General features: G+C 39.7%; 1 protein-coding gene across 1 annotated transcript; it reads right to left on the minus strand.

Moving 5' to 3' along the window:
- Window positions 1-1,800: 1,800 nt before the first annotated feature.
- On the minus strand, window positions 1,801-7,582 carry LOC309694029 (histone H1-like). The gene has a single exon (XM_082513734.1). The coding sequence runs from the start codon at window positions 7,067-7,069 to the stop codon at window positions 6,656-6,658; it is 414 nt and encodes a 137-aa protein (XP_082369860.1). The 5' UTR covers window positions 7,070-7,582; the 3' UTR covers window positions 1,801-6,655.
- Window positions 7,583-22,651: the final 15,069 nt, after the last annotated feature.

Genomic DNA, 22,651 nt, shown 5'->3' on the forward strand with positions numbered 1-22,651 from the left:
AAATCATGTTTAGTGTCTTCTCATTGCGTTTTTGCTAGGTTGAGATGTTTAACATTTATTTGTAATTACTGTTTCATCCCTATAAAGGGGTTAGCACAATTAGATTTATTCCTCAATTAAACAATACTGAAAACATATATACAACAATGTGTAGCTGAACATGTAACTGTTTACTGGGGTTTCCATTAGATTTAAACTTTTATTACAGAGAAAAATTGCAATTTTCAGCAAATCCTTGTAACTCCCTGTGGGAAAAGGTATTAAATAAAGTCTATAAAACAAAAAGAGCAAGGGTTATCCTAAAACTTTGATGTTTTATGATGTTTTTATTACAACATGAATTGTTGATGTCTGTTTTTATTATAGCATGATGATGTCAGCTTGTTATGGCATCATTGTGGCATTGTAGGGCACTGTATTGACATTTTTTTTAAAAGTGTCTTGTACATCTTGCTCCATGACGTTCACTTGATATATTTTTCATTGTCCTGGATCTTTGATCCAGTGTTTTGAGTTTTTTGTTCTGGAGTCCACTGAAGTTATGAAATGCTTGTGTTCAAGTTCTGCATTAGTTATTTTGAATTTACTATTCTCTAGCTCTTTTGAGCTTGTTATTGTTTGTTAGTTGTTCCTTGGTTCCTTTGGGGATTATGTTAGTTGCCCTTTATATGCAGTCTGTCCCAGTCTTCAGCGTCTCCTGTGATATTCAGTCTTTCTCTCCAAGTTTGTTTACCTTTTGTCACCGCAGTCATGTCCCTGTATCTGTCCAGCCCAGTATCACGACAAAATATTTAACAGATACACCAGTTCCCCCATGTCCATGCAAAAGTTGCAGTACTGTATATCGAAGTTGCAGTTACAAGGGGAGGTAATGCGTTTTAGCTGTGTTCCCAAGTGTGTTCACTCTGCACTAATCCCCCAGTGTGCGTCTCTCTCTGTTCTTTGTTATGTCCTCCTTCAGTATGAGCGTATAGCCTCTGCAAGTCTGTTTTACCTCTCTGTTCATACTAAGCTCAGTTATAGTGTTTGCTTTTTGACCAGCATTGAATAAAGCTGCATTTTGAGTTTAACTCTGTCTGGTCCACACTCTGTTCTTTCACCGCCACCTCATGACAGTATTACTTGATATAGTTTCTTGAAATTCTTTTTAAAGGTCATCTTCCATCATGGAAGCCACAGCACTAATAATGAACGTCAAGGTCAAACACGTAGGTGTTCATGTCCCCTAAGGCCTGCATGGTTGTAGGACCAGGTGACCCTGAATCCTCCCTTAGTTATGCTGCAATAGACATAGGCTGCCGGGGGATTCCCATGATGCATTGAGTTTTTCCTTTCCAGTCACCTTTCTCACTCACTATGTATTAATAGACTTCTCTGCATTGAATCATATCTGTTATTAACCTCTGTCTCTCTTCCACAGCATGTCTTTTATCCTGTCTTCCTTCTCTCACCCCAACCGGTCGCAGCAGATGGCCGCCCCTCCCTGAGCCTGGTTCTGCCGGAGGTTTCTTCCTGTTAAAAGGGAGTTTTTCCTTCCCACTGTTGCCAAAGTGCTTGCTCATAGGGGGTCATATGATTGTTGGGTTTTTCTCTGTATCTATGAAGCGCCTTGAGGCGACTTATGTTGTGATTTGGCGCTATATAAATAAAATTGAATTGAATTGAATTGAATTGTTGTACAGTTTGAAGACAATCCATAGAAAATTTTGGATAATATATGTTAGGTTTGTAGCATAAACCTATTCGCTGGAACGTTAAGACAATATAATTACACTGCAAGCAAGACGCAAGTAGGCAAAGTTCTTCATGTTACTCGTGCACGGGAGAGAACCAGACAGAGCGCCGTTCCTTCGCTTGACCCCAGTAGCTCTCGTCCGTTCTCCCATACACTGTCCTTTTATTGAGGTTACATGAATATGCATAGGTTCATTAACATACAACGTCTACATACAAACAAAGAGTACCTTGCCTGTGTGTGTGTGTGTGTGTGTGTGTGTGTGTGTGTGTGTGTGTGTGTGTGTGTGTGTGTGTGTGTGTGTGTGTGTGTGTGTGGGGACTGCTGATCAAAGGGTCAAACATCCTTGGTCAGGAAGAGGGTAGCCTCCCCCTCACCCTAGATGGTTCATCCTAGATAACACGGTGAGGAAGTCCTGCAGTTCATCTAAACAAAGAGCACTTAGACTAGAACAGACGCAACTACGTTAATCCTACCATAAAATAATAAGACACGGTATGACCTCTCATGCTCCCAAAGTGCTGTCTAATACACACAAAGTTTGCAGACTATCAAGGATCAAAACCTCTACCAATCTACAACTAATTACAAAACTCTAAGCATATATAAGTAAATATTTCTAAGCATAAATGACAATCAACAATACAAATCTAACATTTGCCCCCTTTTTGACCTTTATGCTTGAAAAGTTCCCAGGTATGAATACCTCATGTCTGACAGTTTCAATGCAAACATTTTTATACTCAGCATACGTCAAATCACCCTAAATTACTGAAAAGGTACACAGTTCAACAAATGTATTAGCAGTTATCCCATTCCTCATTGATCTCATCTCATGGCAAACTGCATCCTATGAGCAAACAAAGAAATTGTTAATTTAATAGTGAAAATAAGAAGATAACATTTTCAAAAACATCTCAACTTGGTAATGCTTCCTCCGGGTGTGCACATCACATGTCTCTCTGCAGAGTGGTTTAAGCTCTGCAGGGCGTCATGAATGTCTCTTCCAGTTGTTTCCATCACTGTCCATAGGACCAGAGTCCAAATGTATGTAGAATAGACATTCAAACATACTAGTTGGTTTTGTGGTTCGTCAACATGGGTCTCAGCTATTTCCAAGCTGCAGACCTCTCAGCACTCTAGTTTTATGGCCTCTTACCAGCCCCCATCACCTGACTTCAGACCTTCGTCTTGTGAGGGGGATATTTATGACTCCTTAATTGTCCACGCTCTGCAGAAAAAGCTCTCTGTGGAAAGGGTGCTGGGTTCCGTCATCTTACTGCTGTTATGATCCCAGCAGCCTTCAGAGTGTCATCGTATGCACAGTACAGTGGCACAGCGTTAGGTGATGTTCATAGGAAACTGCTGTTATCACCACCATAGCTTCTGGTTCCTGTGCTTTCACAGAATCATGATGTCATCCTCGAACTCCTTCTGCGCTGTCGATGGAGCTTGGCACGCTCCCCTCATCCCACGAGTTTTCATGTTCCAACGCTGCTGAAGGTTTAAGGCAGAGCACGTCGTACACCTTAGTTGTCTTCCTCAGCGTCAATATTGAATCTCTCATTTTATTTAAAATCTCCTGGAAGCTCAGTAGCACAGCTCTCTGTGTGATGTCTGCTGTGCTGAAGATGATCTCTGATCCTCCTGAAGCCTCTCTCCTGGCCTCAGCTCCCATCTTGTGGACGATCCTCTCCTCTATTTTGCAGGCGGTTTCATGGTCCTTGCTGTGGCTCCAAGGTCTGATTTCATGATGGGCCCCAACCAGCTTGACCTTTGACCTCAACCACTGCCTGGCTGTCAGCTATGCGCTTCTCACTGGGCCTCTGAAGATTTCTCAGGAGATTACTGCTGCACCTGTATTTCCTTGCTAAGAAGAAAAACTTCTATTTGGAGAGCATGTCAACAATCATCAAACCACATTCTTTAGTTCAGTGAACTTCACTTATAGGCCATCAAAGCCTCATCTGAACATGGGTGCACCACTTGCATAGGTTTAATATTTGTAAATAAAACGGCTAATCACACAAATCACTGCAACAATAATAAAAAACATTGTTTAATGTTAATCCTTGGACCCCTCCTCTTGACGCATGGACACACCCATGCGTCAACTCACCAAACCTGGATTCCTGTCTTAAAGAAAAAGATTAGCTAGATCATATCCCAGGCAACATCAGGGCATCTCCTCCCCTGGAGCAGCACCACCCTGGACCTATAATCCTGCAATGAAAATGTTAGTGTGCTTTGCATATTAAGTTTGCTTAACACCTGGCTCTCCCAGGAGCCTGCATACACACCATCATGGCCTGGAAAACAAAATCTGGAAGTAAAATCAAACTCCATACCTGTAAACAATTGTATCATAAGAGTAATAAGCATTCAACATCAGCAAGACAAGTGTCATGTGCAGGTTTTCTCAAATCAGTAACTACAACTATTACCCTAATTCACCTCAGACATGGATCATCCCATGTACTCTGTTAACATTAATGTAATCAGTGACTTCTCTTAAGCAAAGTCACTCCACTCATATATTATTATTATGGGTTCAAAAGTGGCCAGCAAATGAGCCCATAATAAACTATTCCATAAATACCGTAATCTCTTATTTGTTCTACCCATGTCACTTGTCCGCTTCAGCTGAATCTACCACAGCATTCTCAAAGAAACAAATATTAGCAATACACATTGACTGTGGTCAGACGGAGGTCAGACACAGGTCAACGGATTCTAGAGGTGCCATAAAACACCATTAAGTTAACACTCGCTGTGGAAACAGTAACACTGGTCTCACCACAGTATGTCTCAAACTATATTAATTTCTCCATCAACATATGCCTGTAACTACAGTTTTCTTCACACATAAACCCAGAAATCTCGTAGTAGAGAAACATTAGCCAGTATTCCTATAAATCACATGATCAAACACATGAAGAACCGTAATGCTGTAAAAACGAAAATGCAAATGTTAGCGCTTGCGCAGGCGTATGCATACTTTGTCACAGATATCTCTGTGAGCACACAAGCTAGTGAATGACGCACACATAGTAAATTCACAGACACAGAAAATGGCATTTAAAATGTTAAATCATCACGCAACCTCGAGTGTTGCTGTCATCTTTCTGCTCCTGTAAAGGGAAGCACACACAGACTCATCTGCACCCCTGCCAGGCGGGGGTCAACTTCACACAGTCGTGTTACATCAGTAAAGTCTTGTCAGCTTTTGTCAGCTTTTACCAGTCAGTCAGTTTGTTTTCCTTTCACTCACTCATTCATGCATTCATTCTTTCTTTCTTTGCTGATAGTGGAACCTATCGTTGCATTTAGTTTCCACTCTCAGCAAAATGACGTCATTTCAAAAAGAAAAAGAAGAACTTTAGTTTGGATTACATCGCTGAATCCTTTTGGACTGGGACTGTCATTTAATAATTGTCCCAAATAAGTGGCTTTCTCCAGAGTCCATTTAAATGTGGAGAACTCACTTGGCACAATTTTCTCGACGACGTGTAGCGCTTTTAATTCCCGACGTGCAGATCTGCTTAAAGAACAGAGATTATCAAACAAAACTTTCAGTGCACTGTGAAAGTATCAAAATAAAAAGGCCTTGTTAAGTCATGACACAAGCTCCTCATCTCAGGAGGGTAAATCATACCATTAGCATGGTTTATCATACCATCATACTAATCGGCAGGCTCAACTTCACAACAAAAGAAAAATCATCAGCTAGATTCACTCCAAATCAACCATCAGCTGCACAACACACAACATAACCCTAATGTCTTATTAGCTATGAGTTTAATTACCAGATCTGTGCTCTTCACTCATTTAGGCCACAGATCTATTTTATTCAATTTTCCTTTTCCCTTCATCATAAAACATGTGACATGCTGTCATGCACTTCACAAAACAGTCTGTTCTGACGTATTCAGAGTTGTGTATCTAAATACAGGATTCACTCGCACATCAAAGCAGGAAACTCAGTGTTTTAGAGTCTCCACTCAACACACAACAACTCCAACACATCTCATTCACTCATACTAGAATTCAGTCACCTTTCATTAATCTAAAACCGATCAACTAATTTGCATATCAGCTATTAACCCACTAAGTTGACAGGACGACAGAAAAGCATGTTCAAAATAGTATCACAAAAGACAATTTCCCTCATACAGTAAATTACATGTGCTGCCTCAATCAAGCAGGAAGCTTCTCCCAATTTACCATTTTAACAACTAAATTTATTGTCTGATCACTGGTTGGTCAAACCAGGATCTTTTTTCCCACAAAAGTTAAACTGTTGTCCTGCAACCTGGAGAGTCAATTTTTTGCATTAGATAAATTCAGTATTTAATAACAAGTGTCTGCTAAATTGACACTATTTTAACACTGATGAAAGATAACAAGCTAATTTTCATTACATGTGTTTGTGTTATTAGGCAGGTCTAATGCATGTCTGTGGAGCTGCATCTCCAGCAGAGCATGTTCTTAAAGCTGCCTTTCCTACACATTTCTCTGCTATTATTTAATCATTTCTTAACTAATGTGCTATGAGTCTTCATGAGTCATTTTGTGTTTGGAATTGTTAGTAGGGTTAATGCATGTTCTGCTTGTGTGTGTGTGATTTTGTATATGTTTCTATTTTCGCAATGTTTCAGACTCCGTCTCAATTTTCCAACTTAAGCAGTCAGTTTTCTTTTCCCCAGGTTTGCTAACCCAAATTTTGATTTCCCACATTAAATAATTCCTATGTGTTCTCACCTAGTCTTCTCACTCTGTTGTCCTCTCCCACTTCAACAGTCCAACAGCCGGCAGTTCTCCTTCAGCTTTGTCCTGTGTCCCACTGTCTCTTCTTGCCATTTTACTCCACAGGTGGCAAATGTCAAACTCCAACTGTTCAGTTCTCCTCAAACGTTTTCTTCACATGCACAGTGAAGTCACAGCCACTCTCACTATTGTCCTCTGATGCGGTTGACTTCGTGCTAGTGGCTGAAGTGCTGCTGCTGCTGCCTTCCTGGGCGACTTCTTAGCAGCTGCTGCCGGTTTCTTGGCTTTGGCCGCGGCGGGCGTCTTAGCTTTGGTCTCAGTAACCCTGTTCATCTTGAAGGATCCGGAGGCCCCGGTGCCCTTGGTCTGCACCAGAGTGCCCTTCGCCACCAGACTCTTGATGGCGGTCTTGACACGGGCCTTGTTCTTGTCCACATCGTAGCCTCCGGCAGCCAGAGCCTTCTTGAGGGCGGCCACGGACAGGCCGTTGCGCTCCTTGGAAGCGGCCACGGCTTTCACAATCAGCTCGCCCACGCTGAGGCTGACCTTCTTGGGCTTGGAAGTCATCGTCTTCTTCTTCTTGGCCTGAACCTCGGCGCAGGGCGCAGGGCGTGTTTATGATGGAGCCTTTCCCACCACAGCGCTGGCACGTTGAACGCATCATGAAGGGTCCATTTCTTTCATGTCGCTAGCCAGCATGCTAGCTGCATGTGGCTTGCCCGAGTCACTCAGTCCTTTTTGAGCATTTCAACATGCTGCCACCGCCATCTTGCTCGCCCCTCCGTGGAATTCATCCAATCAGACAGGAAGATGGGTTTGCTTTCTTCTGCTGCTGTTTATCCACATTGCTGCTGCTTTGCTGGGACTTTTTGTGCTCAGGACTTGCTGCTGTCTCTTTATCATGGAGCTGCATTCCTTATCTTCAGGGAGGAGTGAGCTCGCTTGTGAGGTTGAGAAACACATGGCACTGTAAATAAGTCAGCCAGAAACTTGGCCTGCATGTTTCCAATGATGTTAAACTATAACTTTCTTCCGACCGCTGCATGTGGAAAATTGATTCAGGTCTGCTTTTCACCTGAAAGTGACAACTAAGACATTTCATTATTATCATCACTGCTTAATCAACACATATCTCTCTCTCTCTCTCGCTCTGTGTTTTTGTGAACAGTCCTTTCTTAAAAGCAGAAAATGAAATTATAGTTGTTTTTTTTTGGTTGATCAACACAAAACCTTTTTCCTATGATTATTTTTTCCTACAATATAAATTCTCCCTCTTATTCACTCTTTTTTTTTTTTTATTTACAATAGCTGGTGACCTGCAAAATCACCGCTGTCACTCACAATCAAAGGCAATTACTCTTGCACAGTGCACAAAAACACTGTGATGTCAGACACATTCACACTCACTTTGTCACCTGCAAAAATAAATCACATGGCTGATGATATGTGCCATGGTGATCCGTAAATATGATCACCAGTTTATTTAACTATTTTTCAACCCAACAAACAAATAATCAAAAACATGATGCTGAAGTTATGAACACTCTACACACAAGTCAAGATGCAGGAAAACTGCTCATGGAAACGTTGCACACTCCAGTTATCACAGTTATCATAGCGCTGTTTCCCTCTCTTAGAGTAGTTCTCAGACAGCTCTCGATCTGATAATGTGTAGCCTGCTCATCAGCTCAGAAGAAAAGAAAGGAAAAAAAAAAAAAACTGCAACGCGACATCACACAGTAGTTGCTCTGCCCACAGCGGCAAAGTCTTACACTTTCATATTCAACTCAGCTTCTCCATCATGTACTTTTAGATGTTTCATACAGGGTTCAGCATATTAGTTGTTTTCACAGGTGTGCTCTACATCTCAACAATGGTTCATAATAAGACGACAGTCTTCCACACAGGTCAAGTGCCTCTATGCACTTCAGTAGTTTAAATATTTATCTATATCACTTCACCTCACATGTCATCGTACTGAATTTAAGCAACCACAAGCGTAATGTAGATGACTTTTAACAACTATCCACCTCAATTACGTCTATGGTCTGGCACACAGGCTGAAGAGTTAACGTTTTGTGTCAGCAAGGGGTGGGGGGACAGCCACCCACCAGAGCATAGCTGCTGATATGGGCTGGCCTTCTCCACACGCTCTTCAAAGCTGGTGTGTTTTCTGAAAACTTCTAACATTTTAATCTCTTCCATTTTTAAGCCTGCGATTAACCGCACGGCTCAGGTCCGCGTGAAACCCGCGTGACCGCGCTCGCGTGAACCCGCGCAGCTGTGGAGCCGTCGCTCTCTCTCTTTTTTACATAAATACTTTGTGCTGCCAGGAGCAAAGTCCAGCACAAACGTCTGTCTCCCTCCGACTCACTCTTGGTTGCTTAGAAACCCATGATAACAACAACAGTCGGTGTCACAGACCACATGTTCTGCTCCGCACACACTCACACAACAACAACAACAACGACGACGACGACAACAAAAACAACACAAAATAGGCCTATCGTCCAGCACAATCTGGACCCCGCGGAACTTCTCAACGCCCCACAAAGCGGCGGAGAACTCACCTCTAGCCACACAAAGTAGCGAGGAACCTCTTGCTCCACAAAGTAGCAAGGAACCCGGGTATCGCTACACAAAGTAGCGAACTTCTCAACGCCTCACACAGTGGCGGAGACTGCACAACGACACGGTTATAGAGTCGGCCTCTTCTCAACGCCTCACACAGTGGCGGAGACTGCACAACGACACGGTTATAGAGTCGGCCTCTTCTCAACGCCTCACACAGTGGCGGAGACTGCACAACGACACGGTTATAGAGTCGGCCTCTTTAAACTTACTTGGCGTTGCTTAGAGTGTAATATCAGCCCGAATCCCGCCGACCGTCATTCATCGAGGAGAAAAGACAGACCGCGAATCCACAGGAACTTCCTGGCTGACGTCAGGCTTTCAGCGTTCCTCTCCTCCCCTCGGTGAATGCGATTCCAGGGCTCCGGCTCTCGAAGGACCAATTAATGTTAGGTTTGTAGCATAAACCTATTCGCTGGAACGTTAAGACAATATAATTACACTGCAAGCAAGACGCAAGTAGGCAAAGTTCTTCATGTTACTCGTGCACGGGAGAGAACCAGACAGAGCGCCGTTCCTTCGCTTGACCCCAGTAGCTCTCGTCCGTTCTCCCATACACTGTCCTTTTATTGAGGTTACATGAATATGCATAGGTTCATTAACATACAACGTCTACATACAAACAAAGAGTACCTTGCCTGTGTGTGTGTGTGTGTGTGTGTGTGTGTGTGTGTGTGTGTGTGTGTGTGTGTGTGTGTGTGTGTGTGTGTGTGTGTGTGTGTGTGGGGACTGCTGATCAAAGGGTCAAACATCCTTGGTCAGGAAGAGGGTAGCCTCCCCCTCACCCTAGATGGTTCATCCTAGATAACACGGTGAGGAAGTCCTGCAGTTCATCTAAACAAAGAGCACTTAGACTAGAACAGACGCAACTACGTTAATCCTACCATAAAATAATAAGACACGGTATGACCTCTCATGCTCCCAAAGTGCTGTCTAATACACACAAAGTTTGCAGACTATCAAGGATCAAAACCTCTACCAATCTACAACTAATTACAAAACTCTAAGCATATATAAGTAAATATTTCTAAGCATAAATGACAATCAACAATACAAATCTAACAATATAAAACTTACTTACTGTACATTTACCATCAAACAAAATTTGAAAATGGCATCTTGAAAACTGTGGTTGTTATCAAGATGCCAAACAAACAAAATGAACCATTTACATACTTCCTCTCTTTGGAGGAAGAATAATTGAGCACCACAAATTTAAAAGAAAACATAGCTTCTGTTGTTGCTGCATTTAACCAGCTGATGGAAGAGTCCGTTATTTTGTAATTGTTACCTGTAGTTTACTTTCTTTACTTTTTCTTTTCTTTCTCTTGACGTTCGTTACTGGCACTCAGCAAGGTAAAAACAAAAGAAGAAGAATTACACCTGAAAAGACGAAAGCTGACATGATGATTTCATTTCCCATTCAGTTTATAAAATATCTACAGTGCCATGACAAAGTATTTACCTCATTCCTGATATCTTAGTTTTTTCATAACTGACATGGAAATTCCAATATCAGACAACATTAACCCAAGTTAATACAAAATGATTTTAATCATTAAAAAAATGATTTTATTTATTAGGGGAAAATGGCAAACCTACCTGGTTCTACCTGGTGAAAAAGAAAAATGAAACAAAGTCATTGACATCCATCATTCTGGAAAGGGTTACAAAGCCATTTCTAAGGCTTTGGGATTCTTATAATACATAGAACTAACAGCATTTCGTGAAAAGAAAACCATACCAAATATCAAACATTGTGATGGTAGTGTGATGGTCGGACCTGGGCGACTCTCCATAATGGAAGGAACCATGAATTCCTCTCTTTACCGGTAAATCGTGAAGGCAAGGCAAGGCAAGGCAAGGCAAGGCAAGTTTATTTGTATAGCACAATTCAACAACAAGGTGATTCAAAGTGCTTTACAGAGACATTAGAAACAAGAACAAATAAAAAGCATGATTTAAAATTGATTAAAACAAGCAAATAAACTAACTAATTAACAAACAAACAAACAAACAAAACAGTATATAAAATCAAAACAGATAAAATCAGAACAGTAGATAAAATCAGTAGTTAAATGTAAGTTTTGAAATTTAAGCTTAAAGTGTGGATTTGGTGCTTTATTCAAATGCAGCTGAGAACAGGTGAGTCTTCAACCTGGATTTAAATAAACTGAGTGTTTCAGCTGATCTGAGGCTTTCTGGGAGTTTGTTCCAGATATAAGGAGCATAAAAGCTGAATGCAGCTTCTCCGTGTCTGGTTCTGACTCTGGGAACTGATAAAAGACCGGATCCAGATGACCTGAGGGATCTGGAAGGTTCATACTGGGTCAGGAGGTCATTGATGTATTTTGGTCCTAAACCATTCAGAGCTTTATAGGCCAGCATCAGAACTTTAAAGTCTATCCTCTGACGGACAGGCAGCCAGTGTAAGGACCTCAGAGCTGGACTGATGTGGTCCACTTTTTTGGTCTTAGTGAGGACTCGAGCAGCAGAGTTCTGAATGAGCTGTAGTTGTCTGACTGATTTTTTAGGTAGACCTGTAAAGATGCTGTTACAGTGATCAAGCCTACTAAAGATGAATGCATGGACTAGTTTTTCCAGGTCCTGTTGAGACATCAGATCTTTTATCCTTGATATATTCTTGAGGTGATAGTAAGCTGACTTTGTTATTGTCTTAATGTGTTTTTCTAAGTTTAGGTCTGCATCCATCACTACACCCAAATTTCTCGCCTGGTTTGTGGTTTTTAGATGTATAGATTGAAGTTCTCTGGTGACCTGTAATCGTTTTTCTTTGGCGCCAAAGACTATTACCTCAGTTTTGTTTTTGTTTAGCTGGAGAAAATTGTGGCACAACCAGTCATTGATTTCCTCAATGCATTTACCAAGAGCCTGTACAGGGCCTCGGTCTCCTGGTGACATTGTGATATATATTTGTGTGTCATCTGCATAGCTGTGATAGTTTATTTTGTTGTTGTTTATAATCTGTGCCAGTGGGAGCATGTAGATGTTAAACAGAAGGGGTCCCAAGATGGAACCTTGGGGAACTCCACATGTGATACTTGTCTGCTCAGATGTGAAGTTACCTATTGATACAAAGTATTTCCTGTTTTCTAAGTATGTTTTGAACCAGTTTAGTACAGTTCCTGAAAGACCTGTCCAGTTCTCCAGTCGTTTGAGTAATATGTTGTGGTCAACTGTATCAAATGCTGCACTGAGATCCAGTAAAACTAGGACTGACATTTTTCCACTGTCTGTATTCAGACATATGTCATTAAACACTTTGGTCAGAGCGGTTTCAGTGCTGTGGTTCTGTCTAAAACCTGACTGGAAGGCATCGTAGCAATTATTCTGTTTTAAGAAGTAACTGAGCTGTTGAGAAACTGCTTTTTCAATGATCTTACTTAAAAACGGGAGATTTGAGATCAGCCTGTAGTTGTTCATTTGTGTCTTGTCAAGATTGTCCTTTTTCAGTATAGGTTTGATTACAGCAGTTTTTAGTGATTCTGGAAACACACCTGATAATAAAGAAAAGTTGACGATCTGTAACAGGTCTGACTCTAAAGTCTTTGAGACCTTTTTGAAAAAACTTGTTGGCAGGACATCTAAACAGCAGGAGGAGGAGTTCAGTTTACCTAAGATGTCCTCCAGGTCTTTGCTGTTAATAGGTTGAAACTGTTTCATGGTGTTTAAACAGTTTTTTGGTGGACACAGTACATATCCTGGATCTGCTGTTGATGTACCAATTGCTTGTCTAATTTTTTGGATTTTTTCAGTGAAGAATTTGGCAAAGTCATTGCAGGCCATGGTCGAATGGAAGAATATTCAGTGATTAGTATGTGCCCATGTGTCTGAAGCACGTGGGCACTTGGGTATTGCAAGTTTACCTCTAAATGGCTCAAAAAAAAAAAAATTAAAAAGAAGAAGAAGGGTTTGAAGTGGCCCAGTTAGGCCCAGACTTCAATCTAATTGATGCTTTCACATGGCCTTGAAACTCTTGAAATTGAATTGAAAACCCTCCTGTGTGGCTGAATTAAAACAATTCTGCAAAGAAGGCTCAGCAAAAATTCCTTCACAGTGATGTGAAAGACTTACTGCTAGTTTTCAGAAACACTTGATTGCAGTTCTTGCTGCCAAGCAAGGCAAAACCAGTGTTTAGGTTTAGGGCAAAATAATGTCTATTAAATTTGTTTGATGATCCGAAACATGTCAGTGTAAAAACTTTGCCAAAAAAATGAATTCCAAATATTTTTTCACAGCACTGTACCCTCACTTTAAATGGTCAATAACCCACTATCTTATATAAACAAAAGGTAAAAAGTAAAATATTTCTATTTATGCTCTGTTTTTTTAATTGTAGCAAAATAAATAGTTTAACAGGCTATAGCTACACTGTATTTACTATATTTACTTGTCAGTAACATTTATGCTGCATTGAAAAACAAATCAAAACAAAACAAAACAAAGAGATAAAGACACTTTGACTTGGCAGTATATCGTTCTGCTTTTTGTGTTGCTCCCTGCTGAGGCAACATGGCAAAGCAGCACAGAAAAGCAATAACATAATAAATAATACGCAGGGGGTACTGCAAACAGTCCTCAAATTGGATCATAATAATAAAACAACACAAACAAACATTGTAAAAGAAAAGGTGTCTTCTAAAGTCTGCTCGGTTATTTGGACTGTCATGCAGTTGCACTTCTGACATTAATAACTTGTCAGGAACTGTACTGAAGACCAGCGTTGTAGTTCTGGAGTTGTTTCGTCTTTCACAGATTTGAGCTATAAAAATGTATCTTGGTTTAAAGATCATGCTTGCAGGTTTCCTGTTTCTAATTTGGTTGACATTTCAGTTAACGTCTGTTGGGAGACTTAGGATGGGTTTAGCAGGCTAAAGTACAATCAGTTGATTGCTCAAAGCTAAAGTAGAGAAGGCTGAGTTGAAGAGCCATGAAACGTGCTGCAGAGGGATTGATTGATATTCTGCTCTACACGAATATGTGATTACAGCAAAGCAATACTCAAAAAGAGATATAGGACCACAGCAGGAGAGGTTGAGGACAGTGTCCATTCAGTTACTGACATTAATATGTACAACAATACAGAGCAGTCACTTGCAAAATTACACAGAAATTATACTGCTATTAAATTCAATTTGCAAAAGGTTAACTATGGTTAAAAGAGGTGACTTTGTATAAAAGTGTAGCAAATCATAGAGGACTTTTGCTAAGTAGCTGCAATTACAAAAGAGAGCACAATCATTAAGTCATCATTAAATAATTTAAAAATAACCTACTAATGTATGTATAACACCAGACATAAAAAACTATGACAAAACCAGTTGTTTGATTGAATTGATCCAATGTACACTGCCAATGTAAATTCACTGTTAATGAATTAAATTTTTCATTTGTTCCATCCGTTTCTGTCCACAATTCATAAGAATTCACAAGAATCGCTGCCACTCTGAGAATTTAAGTTACGTACAATGATCACCCAATGGGTCTTTATCCAAACTGTGCTCAAGATCAGCATCACGTTTGTCATTTTCTTTTCATTTTCACTTTTCCAACTAGAGGGCTGGTCAAATTTTATAGAAACTTGTGCAGAGTGACCACCCGATGGGTCCTTTTGTTGTGCTTAAATTCAAGTCAAGATTTGTCATTTTACAGGCAATAACTTGTTAAGTGAGGTTCATGACCAGGAAGAGCTATTATGTCTTCTGATTTTAATTATTTTTAATAATTTTACCATTGACAATACATTTTTCTTTCAAATACTATGTTAAATGTGTGAATTCCAAAAACACGCAGTTACGTATTGGTGATTCTAAATTGCCCATAGGTGTGAATATTTGTACTTTAAAATCTGCAAATGCAAATATTAAAGGGGAGGCATGCTTTAGCACTGAAAGCTGCACCAGAGATTTCATACAAAATTGTATTATATCATGCCAAACTTAATCTAACATATTTTCTTCAAAAATCCAGGCTGCATGCTATCTTAATGTGGTAATGATAATGATAAACCATGATAATTTATACAGTGTCTGAGGTGGTGCTGCAGACTGTGGCACGTAGTCAGTGATACAATGTGGGTGGCTGTATTAATCTTTTTAAGCATTATTTATTTATTTATTCACGTTTTGTTGCCTGGAGGATATACAAATCCTAATATTTGAGTTAAAGTTATGATGCTTACAAAAAAACTGTTTGTCAATCTGCTACATGGAAACGGGATGTAAATCTTCCCCTATAACATCCGAGCAAAGGCAGATGAGTCTTAAAATGTTATTTTTCCCATTTCTGCAACAACACCATCTTGGAAGCAGCTCTGTGTGGGCAGAGGACACAGCAAAAGTGCAAAATAGCATTTCATCTTTTTAACTGCTTGTGAAAAGCGAGGTGTTATCTAATGAAATCTAATGAAAATGAGAAACACTATTCCCCCCGCAGAGTCAACGCCAGAAGAATGTCAGAACAACTGAGCTCTTGCCCCCACTGCCGCTCCTGCTTCCTTCTTTCATAATGAATTTAACAAGCTTCCATAACGAGGCTATTATAGACTCGAGCCTCCCAGCCGAAGAGAGAATTAGATAAGAGGGCACCTGGACACTTCAGCAGCCATCAAAATAGATGCCAATCACATTAGCCAAGGTCTGTGTTCTCCCTTGTTTTTCTCCCAAAAGACAAGCCTATACAATCATCCAAAGGATTTATCACTCTGATTTACTGTTTTCATTTTCTTCAGACAATATGCTGTCATTAAAAATAACTTTATAATATATTAAAATCTAAATAAAGTAAGACACCTCTTTGTCTTGTCAAGTGTCTTTATAAATATAAGAGAAAGCTGAGACATCTCTGGGAGAGCACAGCAACTGACGGCCTCTGATAGATTTAATAATAATAATAAAACATTTTAAAAATGCTCTGAGGATTTGCATCAGCAGTAAACCTTAATTTAAATGTGTAAAATAGATGAAGACTCAATGGAACAGGACTTGGAGCTGGCCATCGGTGAGGCAATACTTAGGAAAGGTTTGAACTAAATGTTATCATGGCAACATGTCACCAAACCCGATACCAATCCTCCCCCAGAAAACAAGCCCTTGTTTAAACTGCTATTAAGATCTACTCTTTAAAGTGGCTCTAGTGGCTGTGCACTGCAAAAGCCTATTTATTTTTTAGTTCTGTGACCACTAACCACGTGACAATAACTTCCTGGCTTTTTGGATGCGTTATAATATAGGATCAAATTAACAAAGCCCTTGTAACAGAGGCTTAGAGAGTCGTCAGTTACTCCTTGGAAACCACCAGTCGCTAGGAAAAAATGTTTATTCCCTCAATGTTTGGCAATAGCCTCCTCCGTGGTCACCCATAGTTTGCATGAAAATCACTGACCTGTCTGGAAACACTGACCAAATACTCTCATAGCAGTGGTGAAATTGAAAAATGTGACAAAAACTGGAAATGAAGCCAGTTGTGGTTTTTGAAAAGTATTGGCGATAGGGCTGAGGCACAATTTTCACTTTGAAGGTAAACATTCTTCTTTTCTGGTTTGCACTTTTTCAAGTTAGTAGTAAGCAGATTATTCATTGTCTTCCAAATTACAGGTAACCACCTCCTAGTGGCCTAAGCTATCACATGGAAGTTTTTGGTACAGTACCCTCTTTGTAAACAATTTCACCCAGCAAAAGCCAGCAACCTCAAAGAGCCACACAACAAGCAGTCAAAGAATACACAGAGCTTTTCTAAAATGTGTTTAACTTTAGATAAGTGTGTCCGATTGGTTAATGATGATGTAAACATCATCATCATATGGTGAGCGCAAAGCTCTGTGCAGTTGCCCACATGTCAAACCATTTTTTGTAAACTCTTGTTCATGGAGAATTTACTTTATAATGCACTAGACATGCAAACACCTCAAGAGGTGGATTTCAGTGAAGTATAACAGGAATGACCGCTCAGCCGTGGTGAGCTATCCAGCTATCTGTGTCCACAACAGACTCTAACAAAGGCTTAAGAGTATAGACAACAGTAAGTGTGTGCTTAAGTCGAAGATTGTGTGTGAAGCATGCCAACACAAAATACAGTTAGTGTAGGTAGTGTAGATTTCTGATCCATTATAGTCAGGGATGGACTGGTAACCTAGTTATCTTAGTGAACTTCTCAGGCCACATACTCCTGATAGAACACTTAAATCTACTACTCAACTACTTCTGACGCAACCTAGATCTCGGCTGAAGTCTCGGGGTGACCGTGTGTTTGCTCTGGCTGCCCCGGTACTGTGGAATAACCTCCCTCTCGCTATCCGCGCCTCTGATTCTATTGCACTTTTTAAATCATAACTAAAGACCCACTTATTCAATCTTGCCTTTCGTTCTAGTTAACATTTCACTTGTGATTTTACATTATGCACTTTTATGCTCATTTAATTCCTTGTTTGTTCTGTATCTGCTGCTTCACCTACAGTATGTATGAGTGACAATTATCTGCTTGCATACCTAGTACTTGCTTTGGTCCTATTTCTATGTCTGTTATCTTCCTTGTATTCTCTATGTTACTTGTTAAGCACCTTGGTATACCCTTGTGGTAAAAACTAAAACAAAAAAAATGGATTAGGGAGGGAAACTAAGCAAAATGAATAGCTGCTTTGACCATAAGCCACTGCTAACAGCTAAAGTTTAACTTTTACAATCCTGATTAAAAACAAAAACTGGAAAAAAAATACTGGACCAAAACGCAGGACTTTCTGGTTGGTGACAGCAAGTCTATTTAGACTGAATAAACAATCAATGAAGTACAGTTTCCCAATAACGTGGTTTCCTCTGTGACAAGTTCCCGTGCATTGAATTCCAGACACAATATTTACAGATAGTGCTCAGCTCCAGCCACACTCTCCGCACAGCTTTCCCGGTTAAAACAAGACATGGCGATTAGTTGACGTTTCTCAAAAACGAAGACCAAAGACAGCTTCACCTTAGTGAGCCAGGGCCTTACTGACTGTGTCACTCAACAATCCAGCTTTGACTAAAGCTCTGTTAAAAAGTGAGTTCCTGATGAGGATAACCAACAGCAGGTAAGCTTGATTTTAGACAGGTGTGGCTGGCTTAAGGGTGGGAAACTCTAAAGGCCTAGTGTAGCCTGTAAACTGGCACACTGAGTCGCACACACACACACACAAACACACATGGGGGAAACGAGGGACATGGAGCAAACAACAAGACAAAACAAAAAGAAAACAAAAATGCAGGTCGACCTGCGAGGACCAACGGACCATGACAATATCATTACTGGGTCTTTATGATGCTGATTAACAAATGGTGACAACTGTCAGGATGAGGGGACAAAAGATTAAACTTTTCACCTGAGGCATTCCAGCTGACATCAGAAAGGAAGAAAGAAAGAAGACTGCCAAACAAAGCAAGCACTAGCCTGCGGGCAATAACTAGTCATACAATCCCATCAACACAACTGTCATTTTTGGGACTTCTTCTTAAGGATGTGGTGGGAAGATGGAGAGAAGCAAAAATAAAAGGAGAAATAGGATTATTAACAAAAATATACTTCTTGACAGAGCTTGACACTGCATATGCTGTAATTAAGACGGGAAATGGTCTGCATGATAGCATTGTGCTTCAAAATGTCATTTTGAAAGTGTGTACTCACTCAACAGTGTCTTATTGGGAATTTGTTTTCCCCAAGATACATGTCTGGATCTGGTATTAAACCAGCTTTAGTTAAATGTCACTGCCTCAGTGATTGTTGATTATATTATTGATCTCGGATCTTACTTCTTCTTCAGGGTCCTTCATCATTTGTCCTTGGTAGCCCCATGGCCTGTATAGCCACCACCCACAGCTTAGTCAGAATCTCCGCAGCCTCTCTTTCTTTTTTCGGTGTTCAGGAGAACTTGATTTCCTTCCTTAATGCTTTATAACCCTGCCACTGTCTCCAGGCAACTCAAAGGCTGTTGAGCTCGTTAAGTCTCTATCCCCTGAAGAGGCAGAGTTCCTTTAAGATTTTATGCTCTTATAGAACCTCTGTGTGTTTCTGGTGAAGATCAAATGATATTCAAAGACTGAGTACTTTAAAAATAATTAGAGCAATAGTAAAATAGGCAGTCTAAATCTTCATTAAGTTCCTGTTAATGTGGATATTTGAAACAGCTGTTTCTGACGGATCCATATAAAAGAGGAGAGATGGAAGACGGTCATTAATAGATGTATGACAGTTGACAAACACAGCCTTATGTCACATATTTTAGCATTATCATCATGAGACAGTTAAAAAGACATTTAAAGTCAAATGCAGCACATTTTTCTTACAACACAAAGCATAATAGAATATTTATAATTAGAGTATAATGATGTTTTACATTCTCTCATATTCTGTCGCATTAATCTTGGTAGTCTATCTTCTTATTCCTTTATTTTCTTCATCACTTTGTTTTCCCAACAAATTCACCTTATTCAAAATTAAAACACCACCAGTCCTTGTTAAATAATATATCTGCCCACATTTTCTGAACCAGACAACCTCTAGTTGCCATTCCTTACATTCACTGTGATCCGTCACTTTCCCTATTAGGCAGTCTGTTATGCAGTCCTCCTCTTCCCCATCTCTGCCTCATCCGGATTGTCCAGAGCAACTGAGCCAAACTCTCCATCAGCCATCTGCCTACTGTGCCTGCCACCACCAGCATTTGGACCACAGGGGATCCAGGTAGTTTCTCTCACTTTCATTTGGGATTCTGATCTATGATGTTAATTCTCATAAGAAATCATTAATTTTACAACTTTATGTTTTTGAAAAAATGTTTACTTTTTCTTCCAAATAATTTCTTCTTATTGAATTAATAAAATGTATCAATAAATAAATTCTTTGTGGCACTTAAATATCTTTTTATATTTGTTTGTAACACATCCACTTTTTTTAATGCAACTATCTATAACTGATGTTGAGATGAGCTGCTCCAATATTCAGATGGTAGGGTAGGAATTAAGCGAGAGTGCAGTTTAGAGGTGTTTCTATCCATCAAGGACAGGAAACCATTGCGGTATCAAGCTCCTTCAGCAGGACCTAGATCCTGGTTCTGAAAGACCACTGTAGACACTGTCTGAACAGTGGCAAAAGATTTTATCTTGCAAATACTAGAAAAAAAATACAATCTGAGGTCAAATGTTGATGAATTTTAACCTAAAACAAAACTAAGAAACAGAAGTTTAAGAGATTTTATATTTGAGAACAGAGACAGAGAACTAAAAGAAATTCTGGTAGAAACTCTCTCATATAAGCAGACATAAGAAGGTAAAGACTGCTGCCAAAAAGCTGGCACCAATACAGCACGAAAAACACCGGTGCTTTAAGTTGGAACTACTGGTACCACTGGATGTGAAAGGAGCTACAGTAAGAAATTCAAACATGATTCAAAGAAAAGAAAAAAAGACCCAGATTCTCTTCCCATGTAAACTACCCCAACCTCCCACTTTGTAAATGTCAGTTCTCAGATCTGTTGAAATGTGGGCTGGTTTCAGTGGGAAACAAGACAGAACTGCCTGTGCAATTCTAGCAGGTGGAGATGCAGAAACATAAAAATAAAATAAAAAAGGGGGAATAAAGTTGTCACAGTCAAAACAAAACCACACTATTTTGTCATATCCTTTATGAATAAGTTATCTTAATCCATGTAATCGCTTATTTTATACTGAAAATGGGGAAAATCTGACAGGAGTTGCCAAAAGTATAGTTTTATGAGCTACACTGGTATCTCGTGGACCATTAATGTGCAACAAGAAATTTTCATTTTTGAAATGGAGGTTTTCGTAAAGATTCTTACAGCTTTAACGTTGAGTCTTGCTGATATTTTGATGTAGAATAAATAAGCATTTAAAACCACAGACTGCATCTGCCAATTTTCAAATTCAAAAAAAACTATTGCTGAATTTGATCCAGTCTATGTCTCTCCCAGGAGGGTGGTATATTAATTGTATATTAGTTATAAAAGGGAAGTATTCATACCTGTTTAACCAACCAGAAAATGACAGTTGAAGACATCCACATTCAATTGCCAGGTTCAAAAAAATGTATCCACTTTCCTACAGACAAAATACATCAGACTAGTTTTCTTGTCTTATCAGAAAACACTGCTTTTGCTCATCTGGGACACATTATGTATGATTCAACAGTGTTTTCGAGCATGTTTGACATTTCCATTTTCAAACATGAGTCATCAGTCTCACCTGAATGGTTGTGTGATTGTGGTAGTTTCTTCTTTCCTATTTACCAACACAGATGGCTTCCATAACCTTCCTTTTATCTCGCGTAACAGTAACAGAGATACATAAACTTCACTGTATATTTTTGTAGGTAACATCTTTATAGTTTTTTTTTTCTGATGTTTTCCTGTAAGGTGTGTGTATTGCTCTTCCAACAACACACATCAAACACATCTGTGAGAATTGACAGGGCCACATTTGTTTACACCACCGACGGAAAAAATTCACAGTAACACAGACGTCTCTGGTGGCTTCTGACAGCTCTGAATATCAGAGTTCATCCTAGATCACTCATATCTGCAGTGTGTGAGTGGCGTTGCTATTAAGAAAATGTATCATTTCATATAAAGTTATTTTCCAACCTAGATAGTCTGCATCGGTTTCCCCAGAAACTGTAACATATTGTTCTGCATCTCAATATCAGAATACAAGCCATTAGACAGGGGCAATTGAGTTGAATTGTCAAATTTAGGAAGATCTATTGTGTTGATGGAGACAGATACGTGGTGCTATTCCCAACAGACGTAAATAAAGATGTAATCTGTGTCCAGCTTACTCCTATAGCTTGATAGTGTTGCTTTTTGAAAGGTATTTTTATAGTCTTCGTTTAAAAAAAAAAATGCTAGGATGGACAAAATATTGCCTGATAGCTTCCCCTAAAATCAATGACAGCCAGCATAACATACAAGCAATGTTGTCACATGACCACATTCTCATTGCCAGATAGGCAAATGATGCAGAGTACACTTGGGGAAGCCTCTAGATGTGCAGTATAATATGCATCATTGTCACAGCAGAGATCACATGCAATCAGTGTTGCTGCATTATTAGAGGACTGCTGTCTTTTGTGACAACCTCACCCGTGCAATTCAGTTTGATTACGTGCTATTCACTGAGAGAAAACATTCAGACTGTAATCATGCACATTCAAACATCATAGTGAAATGCATCTATTATGATAAAATTGAGGAAGATGATGAGTTTAAACTATGAGCAACGGTTGATTGAGGCTTTGATTATTAAGTCTAATTAGATCATTAAATTTCCATGTCATGCAGAAAAAAAAAACTATTACTTGTGGATGTCTCTGCAGCTTGCAAATGATTTCAATACTTCAGAATTACAAAGCCCTCTTCAGGCAGCCTGATGTGATTTGCACCAAGCGTCTACTGTGTCAAACATATTTCTTTATAAAAAGCTGTCTGTCCCACACCTTTCCCAGGGCTGTGCAGTCTGT

This window comes from Aulonocara stuartgranti (assembly GCF_965226115.1).
Source record: "Aulonocara stuartgranti genome assembly, chromosome: 18".
NCBI lineage: Eukaryota > Metazoa > Chordata > Actinopteri > Cichliformes > Cichlidae > Aulonocara > Aulonocara stuartgranti.

Excerpts from the sequence above, each read along its gene's own strand:
- LOC309694029 (XM_082513734.1), bottom strand. The coding sequence starts at position 7,069 with ATGACTTCCAAGCCCAAGAAGGTCAGCCTCAGCGTGGGCGAGCTGATT.